The sequence below is a fragment of the Centroberyx affinis genome, unplaced genomic scaffold (assembly GCF_046629955.1).
Source record: "Centroberyx affinis isolate AG114_WGS23_722 - 3 ecotype Tasmania unplaced genomic scaffold, CSIRO-AGI_Caff_v1 ptg003755l_1, whole genome shotgun sequence".
NCBI classification, from domain to species: domain Eukaryota; kingdom Metazoa; phylum Chordata; class Actinopteri; order Beryciformes; family Berycidae; genus Centroberyx; species Centroberyx affinis.
The window spans coordinates 28,166-52,573 of record NW_027281632.1 but is presented as its reverse complement, the minus strand read 5'-3'; the positions used below and the strand labels follow the sequence as shown (position 1 = coordinate 52,573).

Genomic DNA, 24,408 nt, shown 5'->3' with positions numbered 1-24,408 from the left:
TCCTGCTCATTCCTAGCTAAATCTCTCCGGCCGGCCGTGAGACAGATGTCAAATGAAACGGATTACTGAAATCCAGCTTCATCGATCACACTGGGCCACAGAATCTGAGGGGGGTAGAGAGAGAATGGAGAGACAAGATACAGGGAGAAAGGATAGAGAGATATAGTGATGGGGGGGCAAGACAGAAAGAGAGAATGGAGAAACGGGATAGAGAGAGGAGTAGAGATAATGGGATGGAAAGGCAAGACAGGGAGAAAGGGATAGAGAGATAAGAGTGGGAGGATACAACAGGGAAGGGGGACAGAGAGATGGATAGAGGGAGATATAGAAGGATAACACATGAGATGGCATATAGTTAGGCAACGTTGTGGTTTTCTCTCCCTTCACTCTCTCCTGGTTACAGACGATGGGAAACATTGAGTCTCCCTGCTTCCCTCTCTCCTTACTTCTTCTCTCCCTCCTTCACTCTCTCTCTGTTCCTCTGTACTGTATCTGCAGCCCACCCACTGTTGCAGATGCCAGCAAGTAGACAAACTGTGCCTGCATGTGTCCATCAACCTCCACACTGTCTCCTCTTTGTCTCATGCGCTCTCCCACAAGCACCGCATACACTGCAGTACCTGGTTGACCCACCCTTGCTTTTCTTTACCACTCCATCACCTTCCGCTGTCAATTTAATCAGGATATAGCCAAGGCTACATGCGCCTGTGGGGCTTAATCGAATGTGACGCTCATAATGCAGATATGGAGATGGAAGGAGCGATCCCCTGCCTGGCTACTGGCATAATCAGAGCAGAGAGGACAGAGCAGGGGGAGATGAAGACGAGGATGAGACGAGCAGAACCGACTGATGGACAGGAGCCGTAGAAACCCCTGCTGTGTTAGCTATACAGTATCATCCCTTCATCCCTCCGGGGGGGGCTGGATAGAGGGAAGAGAGAGGGAAAGACGGAGCGAAGAGCAAGAAGAGATACATAGATAAGCCACAACACCTGCTTGTTCATTCCCAAGGCACTGGCTCACTTTTTTCACTCTAAACCCTCCTCCGTCCCCACCACCAGAGCAACCAGCATCATGGGAACTCTTCAAAAGCTTCTTTTTCCCTTCATAAAGTATTGATGCGGTGCTCTCAGCACAACTCAGCCTCCTCAGGTGATTGTTTATAAGATGTTGCCACTTTCTGCTGGTTATTATTAGAAGTCAAGTGATAAAAATCTTCTTGAAAATCTTTTTGATGAGAGTTAAAAGCGACTTGGAGCCTTGGCCTTTGCCCATGGTGCAGCCCTGGGTCTATCAACACCTGCCTCATACAGGCATTCACACTAAGACACACACACACACACACACACACACACACACACACACACACAGGCCTGCTCGCCAACAGTGGAATTAAGCTTCACAGCACGGCGGATCTGTCTCAGTGAAGGCCCTTTGCCGACCCTTTATCTCAAGTCTTTTCATCATGTGACTTCAAGTCTCATGTCATCTCATAGTCCCCTTGATGATCCACAAAGTCAAAGCTGGCATTGCACACACACACACACACACATACACGCTAAAGGATGCACTCAGACAAACACACACACACACACACACACACCCCGAACAATACTTTCCTCCCTACTGTTGCAGTGCGCACACAGGCTGAAACACTTACGCGCACGCACACACACACACACACACACACACACACACACACACACACACACACACACACACACACACACACACACACACACACACAATAAAACCCTTCTCCCTCTATCATGCTCTGTGTTCTCGATATCCGCTCCATGGTGGCCCCATGGTCATCAGATAAGCCCGGCATGAAATGCAGAGAGAGATAGCGGCAAAAGACTTTGCTCCAAACCATGCCTGATCCCTGCCCTCGGCTGTTAGCTTGTGGCTCGGGCAGAGGTTTGGCTGGCGGGGTCAAAAAAAAAATAGACTGGAACATACTTTGCGATAGAGCTGGTTCATTTATACACTCATGCAGAGCTGTGGTTTTGTTGTGGGCATTCATCATCGCGTGGTCCTCTAATGTGACCAGATGGCCAGCTTCACCCGTCCCTTTTTCCCCTCTGGCTGATTATGCACTGCGCTGGTTTGACCATCTAATCCAAAGACTCAAGAGGCAAATCTACAAGCAAGTTGCATTCTAGAGTTTAGAGAAGAAACTTTTAGTCGCCTCAGGTGATAATGAGGCTTGACACGGCGCCAATACGGCTCATGTTTGATCAGCACCCGAGCCTCCCACTCTCGTCCACTTTAACAACTGCAGGAAAAACAAACCCTAAAAAAAATGTTTACTTTGACTGTCTGAGTCGATAATGCTTTTCATTGATATCAGGGAGGCTAACCAGAGAGATCAATATTTTAAAGAAGCTTTTTTTATTAGCTTTACCCTGAGAAAGACACTCAAATAAAGTGCCGGTTCGTGTGGTTTCTTTCTGTCAATACATGTCATGTTTTCTCAAACATGCATATCGATTCGCAGACCTTCACAGCTATGTGAACTGGATGACTTGGCCATTTTGTCTGCGCAGAGCTGGCTTAACGTGTCCTTGGGATTGAGTTGGATCGCACTCCCCTCAATGTCAGGCCGAAGGAGCTGGCCTCTCTCACTGTTTGTTGCCGATACGCTTTGGTGCGTTCAGTAGATTGCGGTCGGCTTTGGCTGTAAGCGGCCTGATAGCAGTGGGGAATTTAGATTCAATTTTCACAATTGACTCCTCCAGACCTCCCGTCACTCCTACACACTCTCTCTCTCTCTCTCTCTCTCTCTCTCTCTCTCTCTCTCTCTCTCTCTCTCTCTTCATGACTCTGTCGTACACACTCGCTAAACACTAAAATATTAACACAGCCGATGTGTCAAATATTTGGTCAAATTGTGAGGACGTGCCCAGCCGCAGAGCCGGTAGCCTCTGTATTTTTTCCCAGTCACCCGCTCTGTGTTTTCAGCGGCATGTTTTCAATTAGTGCCCAGCCAGTCAGCAAGTGAGACTCATTCAGCCGCCTCTGTGTCAACACTGAAAATGAGCTTTAAATTGAAGTCATCTTTGGTATTCATTCAGGTTACGGTTCACATGCTACTAATTGGCTGTCACCATCTGAGGGAACAGATGCAAATGACTGCCAAAATATAATTGCACCTAACCACTCAGCAAGGAACTTATTTAGGAGTTTTTTCTTTCACTGTCTCCCTTAATGTTACTGTTTTTATCAATTAGGCATGAGGTGCTCGTTTTTCTCTGGCTGCATAAGTGTAATGAACGATCTTTTCATCGTACTTAACAGTTGCAAAGGGGCTTTTGTTTCTGACAAGCTGTTATGAATAAAGGATCAAACAATTTGCTACTATGCAATCCCTTTTCCTGTTTAATTTCCTCTCCCTCTCTGCTGTCTCTCCCTCTGTCTCTGTTGCACTTTCTGCCACTTTCTGGCTCTCCCTTCTCTGTCGAATCTGTCTCTCTTGCTCTCTGTCTCTTGTCTCTCTTTCTATCTCTGAACACTCTTCCTCTTGTGTTTTCTGAGTTCTCTCTCCCCCTCTCTCTGTGCTGTTCTGTCTTTCTCTCTGGTGCTCTCTCCCTCTCCATTTGCCCCTTTGCTGCAGTCAAGCACAGGCAATTGAAAACCAGTGAGTGATGTTTTTGTAGAGTAGTTTTATAGCCCCCACGTCTAGTGCTGCGAGACTTAGGCGGACCTCAAAGGGGTTGAAGTATAATTTTCATGGAGCTTTTAAAGTTATTGGTGCATTTCACGTTTTAGGTTTAACGTGTAAAGTCTGATTGCATAGTTTTTATATGCAGCTATATATGTCAATGTGTTATAGCTGTGTGCCTGAAGTCTAAAAGCAAAGACCACAATAAGATGTATTTATATCCATCTAGTATGATTCTATTCCAGGTGTGTAAGCTGATTTTTATAGTGTGTGTGTGTGTGTGTGAGACGAGGGGTTCTAGTGTGTGTAGGTAAATTCACTTTCAATTCATTCAGTTCAAAATGTGATTGATACTGCAGTTCATATAATAATGATAGAGCCCTAAAGGTCCCTTTATTGTAGGGATTAAACATTTCCTTGATTTATATACATATATGATCAAAGATGTCTAATGAAAATATTGTTAAAATTTGAAATGGTTTGAGTGTTTAAATTTTAAAGTTATTGCATTTTTAAAAAATCCAATATTTTTTTTACAGGCAGTTTCAGACTAACTCCAATAAATGCATCACAACTCCACTTGGAATTGATTGGCTCCCCTCACTAAAGAATTACTAAAATCCTTCCAGTCAGGCTAGTTTGCAGCATTTGAACTGAAATACCCAGTGGAACGCCTCAGCAGGTTTACCTCATTTAAATTAGATGAGATAGTGTTGTCGGCCAGGCGGGGTCCTGTGAGGGCTTAGTTAAATAGAATACATTTAAAGATTAATTCAATTCAACTTTTAACTAAACTGTATTTATTTGCAAAACATCATGAAGAACATAATTCTCATCCCAAAATCATGAAAAATTTATATGTGACCTTTAATTTTTTCATAGATAAAGAAATCATGTTTTATAGAAAGGACATAAAAACTTTTTCATGGCCAAATATTTCCACTATTTCCACCTGACTTGAGAATTCACTTGACCGCTACATTTGTGCCAGCATGCACCATGGTGCATGTTTCAGGTGTCCACTGTAGTCTGACTGTCTATGTGTGTGTGTGTGTGTGTGTGTGTGCGCGTGCGTGTGTGTTCTAGGTGTCGGCATGGGGAGGCTACGTGTTCATCATCAACCTGATTCCTCTGCATGTGTTTGTGCTGCTACTGATGCAACGCTACAGCAGAAGAGTCTACATCGGTAAGACACACACACACACACACACACACACACACACACACACACACAAGCATTTAACCCAGAGAATAACCTCAATTGCCTGACTTGTTGCTGCGGACTCCCACACATGGCTGACATTGAAGTAAATGAGCCTGTCTCTGGTATCAGAATCAGAGTAGAAACCCGACGGTACGAGATAAACCACTACTCCTGCCCGGTCTCCTCCCAACATTATTACCCAGGCGTTTCACCCTGAAACGACCCCAGACGCCCAGTCATGCCTGTGTTCATCTATCGGCGCGGCACACGCAACCTTAGGCTTTCCATCATCGGCGGTGCAGACACCCAGACACCCACACACCACTTAACAGTAAATGCAGCCACCTGCTACCTGATCCTCTCATTTTTGTGTGAATACCAGAAGCGGAGCGCCGGTGAAGAGGATAGGCTTGTTATTTTCGCAGAACATCCCAGTTCCGCTGAACACGCGGCAGCTCCGGCGCATCATCCCTTGGCGGAGGGAACGCGAGGGAGCTCGATCCTTCAGACGCTCCACCAGAACACATCGTCACATTGTCAGTTTGGCCGTGGGCAGGCACTCCTGTTGAGGTCAAGATAAATGATACTGCGTCAAGCATCATTTACACCTGATTATATGTTGTACTCACCATGACTAAAAACCATAGTCTTTGAATGCCTTGAAAATAAATTGCATCCTCTTCACAGCGAGGGAGCTTTGATCCAACTCTGCTCCATCTCCAAGCAGTACTTCTCCAGCAATGAAATTGTACTTTGTGACACGGGTATGAGCAGAAATATGTGTCACTAGAAACTGAAATTGAATTACTTATATTTGAATTTGAATTTGATGCCGTTCAGCTCGGAGTATCACGTCCAGAGAACTGAAGGGATCTGGAATTTTCGGGCCAAAAACGTGAAAAGGAGTTCTGTGAATCTGCACTCGATTGCTCTTCCTCAACGACCAGGATGTGTGTCTCAGTAAACTGAAACTGAATTGCAAGAACTGAATTTGAATTACAAGAACTGAATTTGAATTGTGAGAACTAAATACAGTTTCAGAGCAAATTAATTCAATTTCATAATATTACATTCAGTTTCAAGTTTATTGGAATTCAGTTTCAAGCTAATAAATTCAATTTCAAATTATGCTATTCAGATTCAGTTTTTCAATGCAATTATTCAAGTTAAACAACACAAATTCAAATTATGTGATTCAAATTCAGTTTTTTAATGCAATTATTCAAGTTGAGCAATTCAAATATAAATAATTCAATTTCAGTTTCTAGTGACACATATTTCTGCCCAAACACGGGGCTGTTAGTTGAAGTGGAAAATTTCCCTCCGCCTTCATCGTTCTTCAAGGATATTTACGGCCCGAGCATCAGCCAGCAACCTCACGGACCTTTTGGTAGCAAATGAGAGATGGAGCGCTACATTTGTAGACATTTTCAGTTGACAGAAAAGGCATTAGTTCTTTAAGTGGTTCCTACATTGCTCGCTCTCTCTCCTCAGCTACAATCTTGCAGCTCTTCTTTTCAGAGCCAGATGTCTCTCAGTCACTCTGTAGGAAAACACAAAAGGGGAAAGAAAAAAAAAAAATCAGTGTTTAATAAAATGCCTTGCAGTCTGTGTTCCCTCACAATTCATCTCTCTCTGTCTTGAGTCAATAGCAGATGTGTGAGAGGGAGATCGCTGAGGGCAGTCACAGCTACTTCAAAAACGAGGCACACTCTTCAGGAAGAGTATGAAATCTTAATTAAGTCGGTGCGTCTGCGAATCGGCTCCCCCCAGCCACAAAGGTGGGAGTTGTACTGTTTCAGCACCGCGGTCTCACTCCGGGCCCCCACCGCGCCGTTCCGCGCCAGCTCCCATTTTCTCAGTAAATGACTTTAGATTAGGTGTTTTGTATTTACTCCCTCTGAAGTGCGACAGTGAAAATCAATAGGCTTTAAATACCTCTGTGGTGATGGTTTCCCTCAGCAGGACCCAAACTGGAATGGTGGCAGAGAATGGAAGGTAGAGTTCAATAGTTTATTTTGATTGTTTGGTTTCTTATCTCGTTTGCTCTTCTCTTTGTCTCTCTCTTTCCCTTTCCATCTCTTTCTCTCTCTCTCTCCTGTCCCCTACCTCCCTCCGTCTCTCCTCTCTTCACAGCTTACAGCACTTTCTACATCGTGGGCCTTGTACTGTCAATGCAGATCCCTTTCGTGGGCTTCCAGCCAATCAGGACCAGCGAACACATGGCAGCGGCAGGTAGGTCCCGCCCCCTCTGCCTCCTGAGTGGCACCATGCTGTAACTGACCCTGCTATCGGATATTTCTGAAAAACAAGTCCTTCCTACTTGGAAGTTTCACATGAATGCCATTCACAGTCAGATGATGAAATTGGAAATAATGAGAACATTTTGTGACCCGAGTTTCCGGCTTATGACGCAATGATAACTTAAACTTCTCAACATGGTGGAAAAATCAAGTTTTGTGTCAGTTAACTACTAAAATCTACTTTCTACTACTCTAAAATCTACTTTCACAATAACATGAGCACATTTTTGTTTGCCTGGAGCACCGACAAACAGTAATTTACTACTTAATGCAGAATTTGTCACTGCTAGAACACTGACCTTTGTTAACTTGCATACCTTGAATTACTTTTATATTTTTTACCTTTTAGGCATTTAGCCAACGCTTTTATCTAGAGCAACTTACAGTGATTGAGCAGTTCTGGGTTCAGTGTCTTACACAAGGACAGTTTGACAGGATTCATTGGCTCTTGCAGGGATTGAACGCACAAACTTTCAGTTACGTGTCGATGTCTCTAACCACTTGGCCACTCTGCCTCGGCATGATGTAGGCGCAGGTTAATGAGGTCATTAACAGGCGACCTCCACGTCCTGACTCTCTAATCTGTAATCACTACCAACAAAACTATGACAGAACACAGGGGAAAACAATCCAGGCTGCACTGCTGTAGTTCACGTGTTAAAAGTACGACTTCACATAAACCATTTGGTGCATGCGGTTATCCAATGGGGGTACACAGGACCTTCTTGGAATAAGTTTACAAAATTAAAATCACAAGACACCCATATGGGTTTAGCACTTTAAGTACTTTTCATTTAGGCTTGTGGGTAGTTAATAAAAGCTTGTTCAGTTTCGCCTCTCAAGACCGGGCCCATCTGCTCCCCGACAGCACGGATGGGTGCGTATGTATGTGCATGTTTCTTGTGTTCATTTACATCCAGACTGCGAGAGGACCGTTGTTGGCAGCGTTAGGTAGTTAGACGGCACCTTTTGGAGAATCCTCTTAACACTGCAGCAGGCGTGCAGTGAAGTGCGCCTGTTTTCCTGGGTGTCGAGAACACAGACGGCATGACGAGAAGCTTTGAGGAATATACCGAAGCCGTCACCACCAGAAACCGTCTCCGCCTGTCTCTCTTTCTCGCTCTCTCTCACTCTCAAAGGGCGAGTGTGTTTTTTGTCGCCAGAGTAGCAGCTGCTCAGAACATCTGGCTTTGGCGTTCAGGGAGCACAGCGGGAGACAGGAAGAGAGTGACAGAGCCGCAGACCTCTGGGTATCGTGGAGATGTCAGCCCCTGAGGCGGGCAAGCAGGGTGGCATGGAGTGACAAGCGTGTTAGCACCATGGCGGCTCTCCAGGAGACGGGCAGGGCTTTAACCTTGGAAATGGTTGAGACCCGCCGTGGGCGGTGGCAGGCTGGCGGAGGATTCGGGCGATTTCACACAAAGTTTGTCAAGGAAGTGAGGTGACGAAAGGGATGGGAGGGAAACCAAGCCTCTCTTCAATTATCATTAAAATTCACCAGGCGTGGAAGGAGAGAGACAGTGAGGAAAAGGGGGTTGAGAAAGAGAAGAGAGCAAGTGAAAGAGTTTGAGGGAAGGTGGCAAGAAAGAGAGAGAAGGAAGTAGAGACAAAGCAAGAGAAAGGGAGGCTTGTTTACACAAATCTGTCTCATGCATTCAGAATATGTTGTCCCGTAGTATTTGTCATTCACATCTGCATGTACAGCCGAAGGGGCTATCGTGCGCCGCTTCATCAAAAATTTCCTCTGCTTCTTAGCGGCTAAACCTGCTTTATACCCTGCAGGAGGCAGAATGAATCAGGGCTTTTCTCAAATATTCTGTGTGAGTTCCCTTTGTGTGCTCGCTCATTCTTTTGTGTGTGTGTGTGTGTCTTTCCCCAGGTGTGTTTGCACTTCTCCAGGCCTACGCCTTCCTGCAGTACCTGAAGGACAGACTGACCAAGCAGGAGTTCCAGACCCTCTTCTTCCTGGGAGTGTCTCTTGCCGCCGGCGTGGTCTTCCTCACCGTTATCTATCTCACGTACACAGGTCCGTACGCTCACTCGCACAGTTATAACGCACCTCTGGGTAGTCTGAAAATATGTGAAAAATTAATTTCATTACTTCCAGGTCTGGCAAAGTTTGGGATTTGCACAAACAGTCTGAAAAAATATTGAAGAGTTTAGTCCTGATGCACATATGACTTTTCATAATTTGTATTAATTGTAGATCCACTGTCATGTCATGTATTGTTATGTTATTTGTCCTTCTCAGCAATAATCTTCAGTTGTAGATTGACTTGGTTTGGTTAACGGTGAGATTACTCATTCGCCATCAGAATACATTATATTGAAAACAAGCTAAAATCTAGTCAACCAAGAAATTAATATCTGGAAAAAAAATATGGATTTCTTAAATGGAAAAGGTGTTACAGTCCTGTACTCAATAATGATCTACTGTATGTCTCAGATAGAGTATGTTTAAAATGTACAGAATGATCCAGATAATACATCTCCATTAAGATCTTATTATAGATTAACTCCCTGTATACATTATGTTCTCATGACTATCCATGCCTTTATACATGAAGAAACAACATTGAGAATATTACCATGGAAACTGAGCTCACTGTGAGATGCACACAGGGCCTCAGCAGCTGTATTATATCGGCATATCCCAGGTATCTTATTTAGGTTATTTAGGAGTTGAGATAAGAGCTCATCTAGGCTGTCGGAGACGGGATCCAATTTTACCTGTACAAACACAAAAAGTCATATTTTTGTCTCCCAAATACAGTCAGGATATCTGTGTGCATGTAAACACACTCATGAAAAGGGAAACTACTCTTCCTTAGTTTTATTTTTGTTGTGCCTGACTTGCATGTGCAAATGCCTCAGAAATGAAGGTCTTTCACTGTAATAAATAAATAATAATAAAATATGATGAAAATTAAATTAAAGTCAAGGCAAATGCGTAAGATGCTGTGATGTAGTAAAGTTGATGAAATTGAGCTTCCTAACGAGGCTGTCAGGTCATCTTCCCAAAATAATGTGTGAAAGTTTTAGCTGCTGTCAACAAAAACAATTTAAACTATATTCAGCATCTCCCTGCAATTTGTCCTAGTTCATTTTTTGAGTAGCAGTGTTGAGCTCGCTCATCTTATCACCTAATAAGAGTTTTATATGATTTTATTACCTCCGCTAACGAAGTAGGAAGGAAGTTATGTTTTCCCCTGTCTGTTTGATATGTATATAGATGTGTAAGATAGAAGTTACAGCAGATGTGGCTGGAATATGGTGGACAGAGAGTTTTTGGCCATTTCAGATGATGCCAAAACTATTATGCTGCATTCATGTGTTAGTGGGATAGTCCGACATCCAGAACTCCCAAGTCAGCATTTCATTCACTTGCTACGCAGTCAGAAAATCAAACCCAGAAGACAAAAGATGAACAAACATAAACCGAGTTCTGCTGCTTTGCAAGTTGGAGAACTGTTCAGTGTTGGTGGAGGTTTGCGCTCTATCAAGTGCCTCCTAGTTACATCTGTGAACTTTGATATGTTATTTTTGACTCAGACTTGGTTGAAGCCTGGTGAGCATAGCCAGCTGGATGAACTTTGTCCCTGTGAATATTTTTTTTTTCCCCCCTTCTTCTTTTCAGCTCCCCTAGGGCTAGTGGCCTTAGTGGAGCCAGACGAGTTTCCAAAGTCTTTTCAGAACAGAGTGAAAGAAAGACTGGGGCCGAGTCTATTGATCAGCTAAATCAGTGTCATCCTTTAAATCACTTCTCAAACTCCCTTCTTCTCACTTTTGTTGGGTTTTTTATTGCCTTTTTTAAGTGCTTTGTAATTTCTGTTTAGAAAACTGCTTAAATTGTTCATGATGATTATTATTAAACAGGTTTGTCATAATGTGCTTAGAGTGCAACAAAGGATATAATACAGGTAGAATTGAGTGCAGACACATCACAAAATTTAACACATGAGAAAGCCAGAGCTTTTTTATACGTGTGTGTGTGTGTGTGTGTGTGTGTGTGTGTGTGTGTGTGTGTGTGTGTGTGTGTGTGTGTGTGTGTGTGTGTGTGTGTGTGTGTGTGTGTGTGTGTGTGTGTGTGTGTGTGTGTGTGTGTGTGTGTGTGTGTGTGTGTGTGTGTGTGTGTGGCTATGGGAGCATCCAGGCAACAGTTCAGAGCTGAAATGTATTGAAATTCCAGATCAAAGCTTAGCCAAAATGAGACATTTGCATGCACACATAAAATGCCCTGCGTGGTCTAATTTGCAGTTTAAATGCTTTCAGTTACATTAATAAACAAGTCAATTCCAGTAATTAAGCGCCATCAATAGAATATATTTTCAGCATTGACACATTCTCCTGCTGAGAGTTTATTCATGGTTTGGAGCCGTGGATGCAGAAGGTTCTGCTTTACTCAGCTGAGTCCCTTTAATAGACCTGCTTGGTTAATAGCTTGGTATTATACTTTAGGTCTACACATGAACGCTCTCAAATAGCATTAGATCTGAATTACCATGTTGTATTAATGTAGTATATTTCAGTTTTGTTCTACACAGTGAATCGGCGGACTGAACTCTAGATTGGGTTGTCCTCGGGCAAGCTCTGTTCTACATTATTTCCAGGCCTATAGCTCAGTTAGTATTTGCCAAATTCTGTGCGTGTTTTTTTTTTGTTTTTTTTTAACCTGCATGAAGTAACAGATGGCCAGGATTTGCCACAAAGGACAGGACAACGAATGCCATAAAATTTAGGCAAATACAGGGAGGTATTTTAAAGTAATTTTAGTGTACTTTGCTGTGATTGTGACTTATCTCGTCCGCACCCATCTGGTACTCAAAGAAGGTTAAAACAAACTAAAAACATTATTTGCAGTTTGATCCAGGTCTGATAATATTTTTACACACACACACACACACACACACACACGCAGTAGATCCCTACAGACGCTCCTCACAGTCTGAGGCTCTAATAGTATTTAAAGCCAAGCAAAAAGGCAGACAGAGCTCCCTGTTCTCTCTGTCTGTGTTTCTGTATTGATTGTGTTTGTGTTTGTTTTGTAGGCTACATCGCTCCGTGGAGTGGCCGGTTCTACTCGCTCTGGGACACCGGGTAAGCCCTGCTGACCTTCACACTCTCGCCATCGATGGAACACTTGTTAAATCGAGTGTGTGTGTTTTTCTAAGAGGGCTGCAAAACCCCCCTGCACCGTCCCAAAGGGGGGAAACGGGACAGGATAGGACGTCTTAATTCCAAATAGCACCGGGCACCCTGTGCTCTCCAAGCGCGCCGCAGCGTGTCTGATTTTTCAGCAATAAGACCCGATCAATTCTCCCCCCCCGTTTGCTGACTGAAGCAGTTTTGGATGGTCTTTTTTCTCCCCTTAAGAGGCTGTTACTCTTTCCTTAATGTGCTGTGTGTTTTCCCTTTCCCAGCTGTAATCACAACACACTTTAAAGAGAAATATTTAGGATAACACAGAAACTGGTGCGCAACAACCCACCATAGTGAATAAACAAGGCTCAAACAGATGAGAAAATAAAAGCAAAAGAAGAACATTACTCATCTCTTGCGTTAGATTTGTTCATATTTTTCCATGGGGATGCCGGAGAGGTCAATTATCCCACTTTTTTTTTTCTTCCCAAAATTTTTGCAGTTAATTAGGAGGTTGCATTTTCTAATTTGTCTTAACATGCCTTACGCTCTCATCCCAACATAAATCACATCCTTTCTCTTTTCCTCTTTCCCTCTCTCTCTTTCCCTCTCTCTCTCTCTCTCTCTCCCCCTCCCTCTATAGCTATGCTAAGATCCACATCCCCATCATAGCGTCGGTGTCGGAGCACCAGCCCACCACATGGGTCTCCTTCTTCTTCGACCTCCACATCCTGGTCTGCACCTTCCCAGCGGGCCTCTGGTTCTGCATCAAGAATATCAATGACGAGCGAGTGTTCGGTATGAACATTTTATTGAAATTCAGAACACCATGTTTTTTTTTGAGCATAAGATTCAAAATTTCTGCATCACCGCAGCATTCATTAATTCTGTCCATCACTTTAATCAGGGCACTAACTATTGTCTTGTGGTTACTGTGAAAATGTAGATTATATTTTCTATATTTCTGAATAACATTAAGGATGAGACGATATATTGAAATTCAGTAACATGACAATACGTAACGTGGGGCAGAAAAATTAATCACAATATTAATCACGATATTAACTACATTTTTTTCCTCTGTAGTACAAATGCGGCGACTTGCCCATCACAGTTTCACAAGCTCTCCATCCAAATTATATTATTTGCAAAATATTTTAAAATGATGTTTACATTCTAGCAAGCCAATGCCATCAATAGAAAGATTTGTGGCTCAGAAATAAACATAATTCTCTTTGTTGTCATTCAACTTTGTTGGCATTGAATCGTATAGTGAGATAAGCATATCGTCCCATACATAAATAACATACATACTATGAACATAACTGTGATTATCATGCATGATTTGTGTTAAAATACTATATCAAAAGTCATATGAAACATGCCCAGAGACGGTGTAATGATTCAGAAACCGTGCCTCTGAAACCGAAAGAATGTCCGCTGGTCTGGGATCCGTTCCCACAAGTCTGGTCTCTCCTGCGTCTCCCCTGGTATATTCTCTCTCAGCTTTCCTTCCATCTCAGTAAAGAAAAAAACACTAAGGGGACTTGACTTCTCAGTCCATTAATAATAAAAAAAACTTTTATATGAACAGAGCAAGACGGCCTAGATCAAGGGCAGAGAACTTTTGGCCGCCACAACCCCAGTCCTTCAGCAGTCTGTTTTGTTCTCCCTTGGACTTAATCAGCCTATTAATGCTATTGATTAGCCACGCACCTGTTGAGTCAGGTCGGCAGTGTTCAAGGGCGAAAAGTAGCCAGCACTCTAGAGTTGTGCAGTTGTGATTACTTAAACGACTCAATCTCTCTTTTTCATGTCTCTCTATCTCCTCCTCTCGCTCTCTGCTCCCTTTCTTTTTTCTCTTTCTACCGCCCCTCCCCTTCTCTTTCACATTCACTCCACCTCTCTCCTTCTCTGACCTCTCCTTCCTTTCCCCCCTCTCTCTCTCTCTCACCCCCCACCCCCCCCCCACCCCCACCCCTCCTCTCTCTACTGCCCTCCAGTGGCGCTGTACGCCATCAGCGCGGTCTACTTTGCCGGCGTGATGGTGCGTCTGATGCTGACTCTGACCCCGGTGGTGTGCATGCTGTCGGCCGTGGCGTTCTCCAGCGTCTTCGAGCACTACCTGGGAGACGACATGAAGAGGGAGAACCCGCCCGCCGAGGACAGCAGCGACGAGGACGACAAGAGGAACTCCGGGAATCTCTACGACAAGGTCAAGAGAGGGCGAAATGATGAATATGACAAAATGAACCTCAGACTTGCACATCGACCGTTCTGCTAGAATAATGTAATAATAATGTGAGCCAGTATTGATCTCAGGAAGGAAATTCTCTTTTCGCTCGCTCTCCATCCACAGAGAGGTCAGTGTGCAGGGTCAGATACAGAACAAGCACAGGTGCTTGAACCCGGTCGTCCGGTCGAAGAGCGGTCTTGCTACTCATTTGTATTGGTGACACCAGAATTGTGACTTTGATACCAGTGCCAAGTTGAATATCTTAAAAATGTGATACTATGAAATTACCACGCTTCCATGGAAAACAAGAAAAGCCATCCAACAATGATACAGAACAACGGTCACTGAGATGCTTTAGTTTTTGATGTCAGTTGGGTGTCCACTGGGATCCAGTTCAAGATGTGGTGGACTATCAACAGCTGACTGTACTGAACTGACTGCTGCAGTCCGCTGTCGAGAGCCAGACTGCGGCTCAGTCTATTCCAGTCCTCTTTCTTCTTGTAGCTATATCATTCATTTGTGCCATCTGTGCCGTTGAAATTGGAATTTCAGCTTGCATAACACATTTGGTGAAAGTGTCAAACGTTTATAAAGTTGAATGTTGAACTCAGTCTCTCACAATGACGTTGAAGTAGTATTGTAGTTTTGGTTTTTGTGACAATTCTGCCACTCATTACACCACTTTGCTGCCCTACACTGGCAGAGAAAATGCAGTGATGCAGAAATCCCCAGTTTCTTGGCTATGCTTGAAGGTTGAAATACATGCTGCCTAAGTATTTTAATCAAACTGCAAATTCAACTGTTAGCATGCCAGTGTGCCAAGCATTGCATTCTCCCGTACGGCCTTTGTTCCTGAGGGTTTTAATATATGCTACACAGTCTGTTGTTGGCCATTCGCATGACATATTTTGGTATACCCCGTCTTCCTTCAGACACACATTCAGCTCTCTTACAAACATATATATAGTATTTTTATCAAGGGAGTAGTCAGAGCCCAAGGTCGCCCACCCAGTCATGTCCATGGAGAAGCTTGGGGTTAAGTGCCTTGCTCAAGGATCTTTTTCTTTGACTTAATAGGTGATGGTTAGAGGTCAGAGTCGGACCAAGAGAAAAGGTTTGGAGCGTCAGAAATCAATTCCTATTAACATCTCACTTGTTGGCAGAGATCAAACGTTATTTCTTCTCTTTACTCTCCGTTAGCCGGGGATTGAGGGGTCAGAACTAGTAATTGGAAGTGATGGAGAAGAATCATGTTCCCATTGTGCAGATCTGTTCGGTACCAGAGTTCTCCTAACCTTTCATAAGGCGCTGCTGCTCATCTAAAATAATATTAACTCATCACTTTATCTCAGAATCCTGAGATAAAGGATGCTCTAGGACACTTTGCTCATTTACTTCATTCAATAATTCATTCAGCTCAATAATTCATCCGTGTGGAATGCTACAGGCTTTGCTGTCCGTCATAATAGTGTTTGTCTCCCCCTGCAGGCCGGCAAGGTACGCAAACACGTGTCGGAGCAGGAGAAAGCAGAGGAGGGTTTGGGTCCGAACATCAAGTCTATAGTCACCATGCTGATGTTGATGCTGCTCATGATGTTTGCCGTCCACTGCACCTGGGTCACCAGCAACGCTTACTCCAGTCCCAGTGTGGTGCTGGCCTCATACAACCATGACGGGTAAGAAGACTCGTACACACACACACACGCACACGCACACAATCCATTTAATCACAAGGAGTTAAGCAAGGTCCAACTCCCTTGTTACAATTTATAATGCAGTAGGCTGGATGGCTCCATCTTGCATGTAAATTAGCGCATATGTGCATGCACAAGCCTATAAGCTTTAATATGATTGCTTAACTTATTGTTTTCTGGGTCACAAAAAACATCTCTGGATTTATAAAAAGCTATTCTCTCTGTGAGATTTTTTTTACAGACATAATTATTCTCTTTAACTATTAGAGAGGAAACATTGAAGGCCAAGACTAAATGGTAGATGCAAGTACTCATACATATATTAATGAAACAACGGCAGCTCCCAGACAATGCTTTAGCCATGCTACTTGCAGCAGCATAGCTGTCATTCTCTTGTTTTCTCTTGCACACACAAACACGCACACACAAACACACACACACACACACACACACACACACACACACATGCATGCACACACGCACAGACCTGCATGATTACCGTACTTACAGTTAATTGGTTGCCCGGCTTGATGTGTGCTGCTGTTCCTCAAGGTAAATTCTGGACATAAATGTTCATTCAAAATGTGAGATCGTTTTTACCCTCAATATATTATGCATGAGTGCTCTATTTTCAGCTGTTGTTGCCATCCTAATTCAAAGTCTTAATTGAAATATTAATAGCCTCAGCAGCCATATGCCTGCCATTCCCGTTACCTGTCAACCTTGTTTCTCCTCACAGGACACGGAACATCCTGGATGACTTCAGGGAGGCCTACTATTGGCTGAGACAGAACACAGACGAGCATGCGCGGGTCATGTCATGGTGGGACTACGGCTACCAAATAGCGGGAATGGCCAACAGGACGACGCTAGTAGACAACAACACATGGAACAACAGTCATATAGCACTGGTGAGTTCTCCATCTGTTTCTCCTTCTGTCTCTCTGTCTGCTCTTTTTTTTTTGCTCTGTTCCTGTCTTACTCTCTCCTGGATGTATGCATGCACATAGAAACACACATGTGGTATCATCAGGCAGTCAGTGGATGGTTAGCAACCTCTTCGATGTCTTAAATTTTTTATGTAATTGCCATATTGTATGAAAATGCTCCTCCCAACAAACCAGATAATCTCATTTGTTTTAACTCTTCCCATTGAATTCACACTGCTGGGGTTTCAGTTAATTGCTGTCAGACTCTTTGGGTTTGATTTTCTTTTTTCTTCCCCACTGAGCTGCCAAACGTAGAGGAATGTTTTGTCTTTTTGCTAAGTCTTTTATTATACGTTATACCGCTCTTCTCTTTTTCTTTCTGTCTACCTGCTACGCGTCTCTCTATTCAGCATCTGTCAAGGGAAATGTAATTACAGAGAATGCATGATGGATCCCTGTTAAATAATTGCTGGTTTTTGCCACTTCTTGTCTGTGGTTGCCCACGTTTTGAAGTACCATGTGATGCAAAACAAAGCTGCATGGTAGGCAAGATGGTTACTGCAGGAAGCCCCTATTAAATTACGACTTGTCATGTCATCTCTCGCTGCCTTTCCTAGGTGGGCAAAGCCATGTCGTCCAATGAGAGTGCAGCCTACAAAATCATGAGGTCGCTGGACGTGGACTACGTGCTGATCATCTTCGGAGGGGTGATCGGCTACTCGGGCGACGACATCAACAAGTTCCTGTGGATGGTGAGGATAGCGGAGGGAGAGCACCCCAAGGACATCAGGGTGAGTGTGTGACGCCGCCGCCGTCTGCCTGTCTTTGAAGCCATTCTCTCTGAAATCAAGCCAAGCACACCGATGCTTTCCCGACTGTCAAGGACTCTCGGCTGCTCTATAATCCTTTTGTCCTTAGCTCAGGTAAACAACGCAGATCGAGATGAATCTGGAATTCATCGGCAAGCCCATATCCTCCCCCTGAACAGTGTTTTTATGACACTTTGGAAGCATCAGGCCATGAGAAAGGTGTTTGAATAGGAGGAAACCCAAAGATACCAATTAAATTTATGGTTGCGGCCACAGACTTGGCACAAACAGACTCTTCACTAGATGAATGTCAATACATAGACTCCCAGGCACCGTTTTTCAACACTTTCCATTAGGATCAGTCTCGGTGAGTCCTTGGTGGCGCTTTAAATGTTTTTAATTTCTACTTCCTCACTGTACCTCCTTTTTCTTTCCTTTCTTGTGTCCTTCAGGAGAGCGACTACTTCACCCCTCAGGGAGAGTTCAGAGTGGACAAGGCTGGCTCACCCACGCTGCTCAACTGTCTCATGTACAAGATGTCTTACTATCGATTCGGCGAAATGCAGGTGAGGGAAGCGGTCATCACTAAAGATGGCAAACGGTTTTCCCTTTCTGGCCAAACAACGTAGCCAAAAAAAACCCATGTCTAGGACTTTTATTGATCTTTTTTTCCATCTCTAATTAAGGTCAGATTTAGCCTGAAACTCCACTGACTTTGAGGAAAAGTTTAAAGAAAGGGGTTGGTTCCTAATCAACTGTGCAGGTGAAAATAATGAGCTCCAGCTATGCCGCTTGATCAGAAAGTAACAAGCAGCTGCCACCACCAAAGATGTAAAACTTCCCGCCGCTGTATCTTACACAGCTTGCAGCTTTACCAGAGAATAACAAGCAGCTGCCACCACCAAAGGTGTAAGACTTCCTGCTACTGTATCTTACTGTAAAGCTGAAGGAGCTGGCTGACTGACAGGCAGAAGAGGATTTAAGGAGGTGCCTTAGGGAGCTCCTGAGGGACAGATGGAGCGGGGAGGAAGGGGAAGGATAGAGGAGGAATATGAAGGATTGGCGGAAGCTCTGAGATGTGCCAAGGCTAGTTCTGGCAGGTAGCGGAGGAGAGATGAGAGGGAGAGGGGTTGCCAGGTGCTTATATCCATGCTGTAAATGCCGCCCGGCCAACAGCTCAGTGGAGACGGGCGAATCAATGGAGCCGATTCAGTTGCCACCAGCCATAGACAGCCAGCCAGTGCTCTGTGTCGGGCTAAAGAGATGGAGAGACTGAGGCAGAGGAGAGAGAGAGAGGGAGAGAGAGAGAAAGACGGGGGCACAGACAGATTGGGTCTGTGGAAACAGGATGTGACAAGGGCAAAAACAGAAGCTTGGAGGACATCATGAAAAAGACAATGAGCAGGACGGGGTGAACCATAGTGCAAGACAGTTGAGAATGCAGTTTGTAGCGCTGAGCAAATGGAGCGGAGATTAAAGGATAATACTGACAGTGCATAATACAGTAAAGGATAGCGAATAGAATAGAGTTACTCCATGGATTTGATATCTGAGTGTCTGAGTGTCCTCTAAAAACTACCGCTTTATTTCTGTTTCTTAGCATGTAAGTGGAAAGCTGTACGGTGCTACTAACTACGTGTTAAGAAAGAAATATGTCTATAGCAGAATAGTCGAACACTATATTGTTGCTCAGTAGACTGAAGGCATAGAGGAGATGCCAAGATAGATAGAGAAAAATTGGTACACAAAGGAATGGAGCAGAGGGAAGATGGATTTTTTTTGTGACAAGGGCAAATCAAATGCTGGAAGGACACAGTAACAGTAAAAGAGTCTGGAGGAGGAGGAGCGGGGGGAATCAAAGTGCAAGGGGATTGAGAGCAGAATAATGGGAAATGGAGACAGTAAGTGTGGCCCGTACCGACGGTGTATAATGCGATACTGTCATGAAAGAGCAGACGATGTACTGTAATCAGTGCTCCGAGGATATTCACCATGAGCATGCTCTGTCACAGTTGTGTTCGCAGTCTCACCTGTGTGTCCTTGTCTCTCTCTGTTATGTTCTTCAGCTAAGTGAAGACTGCTGTGGGCTAGAGTAAATCAATAAATGATTTTAGTTGCGTCTTCCTCAGTCACATTGTGCGAAAAGAAGAATTTCTCCTCCTGTCCTTCGGTTTTCCTTGAAAAAAATAAAAAAAGTTAAATAAAAAGCCTTTTAACCGAGAGGCACAGCTAGCTGCAAGCAAACAAGTCAGATGTCAAGGTGCTTCTTCAGTCTTCGGTGTGTTTGTCCTTTCAGCAAAAAAGGAAAAATATCCGCAGACTGAATTTAACGCTCCCAGCAAGTTTATTGCAGCATTTTGACCGACAAGGTCTTCGTCAGGGAAATCTCTTAAATTTAAATAACTTTAATTCAGTGTGCGAATATTCTTCCGTTTTTTGCTGTGAGTTTTGATTTTATCCTACACCTGAGCCCGATTTGGGTTGGGTGTGCACACTCTACTTCTACTTCATGTTTACCATATTACCCATCTCCCAGCTGGACTTCCGGACGCCACCTGGCTTCGACCGGACGCGCAACGCCGAGATCGGCAACAAGGATATAAAGTTCAAGCACCTGGAGGAGGCGTTCACCTCAGAACACTGGCTGGTCAGGATCTACAAGGTCAAGAAGCTGGACAACAGAGAGCCGCTGGACCACAAGCTCCGCAGTATAGTGTCCAAGCAGAAGTACACCTCCAAAAAGGTAACAGGACGGGTTCTGTTGTGTTGTTCTTTTTAAATCGGTCAATGCATTGATGATTTATGTACCATAATAGATACTGTAAGAGTAGGGGATTTATGTAGGATATTTATATATATATTTTTTCTCCAATTTTTAGCCACCAAATGGAAATATTCATCAACATCTAACTTTATTTTCTACAGTTTAGAAATCCACCCTAATACAGAGATCACACAGAGCATCCTGATGGCTAAAGTGCAGGCCATTGACTCGCAACGTCATTGGTCGAAATCCGGCTCATGTCACACGTTTTTTGTCACTCTTCACTGAATACTGTCAAAACCATAGACCATTTTCTTCCAAAACACAGATGTTGCTTATGTTAAACCTAGGATCATGTAGTCCAATGAATATTTATAATGAGCAACTCTCTCCGTAAGCAAGAAACCAGAGAGCTTATGCTCAAATCTGTAATATTTTCAAAAGCAAAAACCTGAGATGCACTCCACTAAAATAAAATCTGACACTGAACTCTGAAAAAATACCTTTTTTAGTGGTATTCAAAAGCCAAATTCACATCAGTCACTCAGAGTGACACTTAACACTTGTACATGTGGGTGCTATCAAAATGTATTAGTGTGGTAAAAATCAGTTTATACAACTCAAGTCTGTTCTTTATTGAGTAGTATGTAATTAATCAAAGGTGAAAGTTGTATTATACCGAAAAAAAATTTCACACAACTCCCATAATCTTCTTCTCATATGTGATTGAATTTCACTGATTTCACACAACAGGACTTTGCATGGACTGTGGCCACACAGTGATCCATGCTGATATATTTCTACTTAAATCTTTTTATAATGGAAAGGCAACACATACTTAGCCGTTTTGTAATAAATCACATAGTTGTATAAGCAGTGCTTCTGTGTACAGTATGTATGCAATATGCTATCAGCTCTAGCAGCGGAGATCACATTCAAATAAACTGCTAATTAATTAGGTGTGTATGTAATTGCTACCAATATGCCATGATACTGTACATAATCTGTGCTGGTTGGCATGTATACAAGCACAGCTAAAACTTCTGAACCATTTATAAATGTTGGCTTTAAATTCAGCCTGCAGTCTTCCTCGTACATCTACAAAGTCTCCCATTCCCAGAGTAAAAAAGATTCAGGATCTGTCTCCTGATGTTATGATCAAGAGTCTTGGCTCTGCTGTTTCTAGCTTTGACAAAGTTTTTATGTTTGTTTGTTTTTATGATGACAAATCTGGACTGAGCAAGATCATAGGAATAACTTTCAAATTCTGTTTTCCGTGAATTCTTGTGTTTAATGGCCCAAAACTGTGATATGTAAGCCATATACAGTATATCTAAATATATATGTAAAATGAAAGCTATGCCAATTAAAGTTTGTATGTTGACTTTTTTTTTTTTAAACAGACAGCCAAGAGGAAGCGAGGACACATCAAGAACAAGCTCGCCCTGAAGAAAGGCAAGAAACTGAACAAAAAATAATACGGACGAACTCTACTAGAAAAATATACAGAAAAAAAAAATGCAAAGAAACCTCTTAACAACCAATGAAGAAGAACACAGCGGCCATTGTCTGGAATCTTGGCGCTTAGTCCCGAGCGCTTCTCCTCAGAGCGCCCCCGTGTGTCGGGGTGGTTGAAGTGTCACATCTGGCTCGCTCCAGAACCGTTGTCCGTTTTATCCTTGAGGACCTTTGTCTTGCTCATTTTTCTCCTGTTTTTTTTTTTGTTGTTGTTTGGTTGTTGTTTTTTTTTGTACTTGAATGTGCGGCAAGGCATAGGGGGGCTGCTCTACTGGGTTCAGCGTCCAATTAATTGATTTTTCGTGGTACATTAATTAACTGCTTGTCAGTCCGGGGGATCGGTTTGGGTGGGAGGCGGCGAGGGGTGACGTACGGGGAAAACAGAAACCGAGAGGAGACGGGGAGCGTTTGCACCAAAGACCCATCGACCTTGCTCCTTGGCACATGTAAACTCATTTGTGAGAGTGAGGGAAGGCCGGAGCGAAAGCCGAGGACTTGTTCCTGACGCGTGTACAGAGGACAGTATGCGGTATGGAGGAACGCCACTGTCTAGACACAGCCCATCTGTAATATTAACCTTTTTATCACCATCTCCCTGCTTTATGTCTGCCTGGCTCCCTGTCCTTCTTTTCAACAAATCCTTTAGAAAAACAAAAAATATGGCCTAATATGTAAATATGTTATGTAAAGAAAAATGTCTAAAAGGGTTATAATATATTGGATTATTGTGGTGATTTTTAAATATGCAGATGATTTTGTTTTTTGTTTTTTCTTTGTGTGAAATCTGTTTGTTTTTTTTTTTTGTTTTTTTTGTTTGACAGCAAATAGAACAGTGAATGCAATAATTCTCATATGGAGGGACTTGAGATTTTGTTGAAAGAATGAATGTGAATTTTTACAATGCTTTCCACCCCCCTCCACCTTTCATTAATTGCTTAGATTGTATATTCTGCTGCTAGGGTTTAAAAAAGAAAAAAAATGGAAGCAAGCAATTCTGTGTAAAAAGTAGTGATAATAAATTAGGCCTCCCTTCCTGCAGGGGGAGCTCTCTAGTTGGGTGAGCGAGCCTAGTGCCTCATTGCTGGTCATCATCACCACGTTAATTTTGTGACTTTCTGTCTTACGAGTACTTTGGCTTGACATGCGTTAACACTGCGAAGGTTTGGGGGGGGGGCTGTAGACCAGACTGAGGAAAAATTTGGAAACTGGAAATTTTCAAGATGGCTGCAAATGAACGGATTGGGGATCCTTGAAGTGGGGGGGGGCAATTTATGACACGGGCACTGTTATTGAAATTCCCAGAAGAAACGTACTGATTAGGGGTGCAGAGGCATATGAATGGGCAGACCAGCGGCCATCTTTGGTGTACTTTGGGTCAGCTGTATCCTGTGACCTTCTTCTTCTACGGGCACTGCACTGTTCTTCGCTGTTTGGGTTCTTCAGACACCCGTGTTAAAACACTAAAGGGTTTTCTGTATGTGCACGCTTTAGTGACTGTCTGTTTTTTTTGTTTTTTCATATAAGTGACACATCAAAAGACTAACAAATCTACTTTTTTATCACTCACACCTCTACCCGCTTCACAGAAAGTGACTTTTATTAGTATCACCTGTTTGATTTTGTTTTCGGAACACACTTTTTTTTTTTCCTGTTCAAGTTGCTTTGTTCTCTCTGCTTTGATCGTCTCTGAGACAGTCGGTGTGTGTGTCACCTTCTCAAGCTTCAGGCCCAGAATGCCATACTGTTATTTACAGTTACACACCGCATAAAACTTTATCAGTTTGATTTCTCATCTGTCAAGCAAGAAGACAAATAGTTCAGATTAAGCCTTAATGTGATATAGAGAGTGTACAGTTTGTTTGTCCTCTTATTACCTTTTTATTCTTTCATTTTGTGGACTTTTTTTATCGGGAATGGTGGAAATAGTTCCTTCCTCCTTCCTCTTCTAAGTTTGTTTATTTCTTAGTGGCTCGGTAGCGTCTTTCCTCTCTCTGTCCTCAACACCAGTGCGTTCATTTTGTTTTATGCAACCCCTGTCCCCGCTTGTCTCCTGCTCACCTTCAAAGTTTACATTTTTACATTGTTGTTCAGTTCGGTCATGTTTAAATATAGACAAAATTGAAAAAAAAAAAAATCTTGTGTAATCTT

The 24,408-nt window shown here is 43.2% G+C and overlaps 1 protein-coding gene across 1 annotated transcript in view; it reads left to right on the top strand.

Moving 5' to 3' along the window:
* Positions 1-23,424, top strand: part of LOC139662306 (dolichyl-diphosphooligosaccharide--protein glycosyltransferase subunit STT3B) — a 76,148-nt gene extending 52,724 nt beyond the window's left edge. Inside the window, exons 5-16 of the mRNA XM_071540962.1 lie at positions 4,751-4,850; positions 7,005-7,103; positions 9,051-9,197; positions 12,220-12,268; positions 12,954-13,108; positions 14,314-14,525; positions 16,035-16,222; positions 16,980-17,151; positions 17,787-17,960; positions 18,431-18,544; positions 20,515-20,721; positions 22,146-23,424. Coding sequence (XP_071397063.1) covers positions 4,751-4,850; positions 7,005-7,103; positions 9,051-9,197; positions 12,220-12,268; positions 12,954-13,108; positions 14,314-14,525; positions 16,035-16,222; positions 16,980-17,151; positions 17,787-17,960; positions 18,431-18,544; positions 20,515-20,721; positions 22,146-22,220 — 1,692 coding nt within the window. The 3' untranslated portion in view covers positions 22,221-23,424. The remainder of the gene's footprint in view (positions 1-4,750; positions 4,851-7,004; positions 7,104-9,050; positions 9,198-12,219; positions 12,269-12,953; positions 13,109-14,313; positions 14,526-16,034; positions 16,223-16,979; positions 17,152-17,786; positions 17,961-18,430; positions 18,545-20,514; positions 20,722-22,145) is intronic.
* The last annotated feature ends 984 nt before the right edge of the window (positions 23,425-24,408 follow it).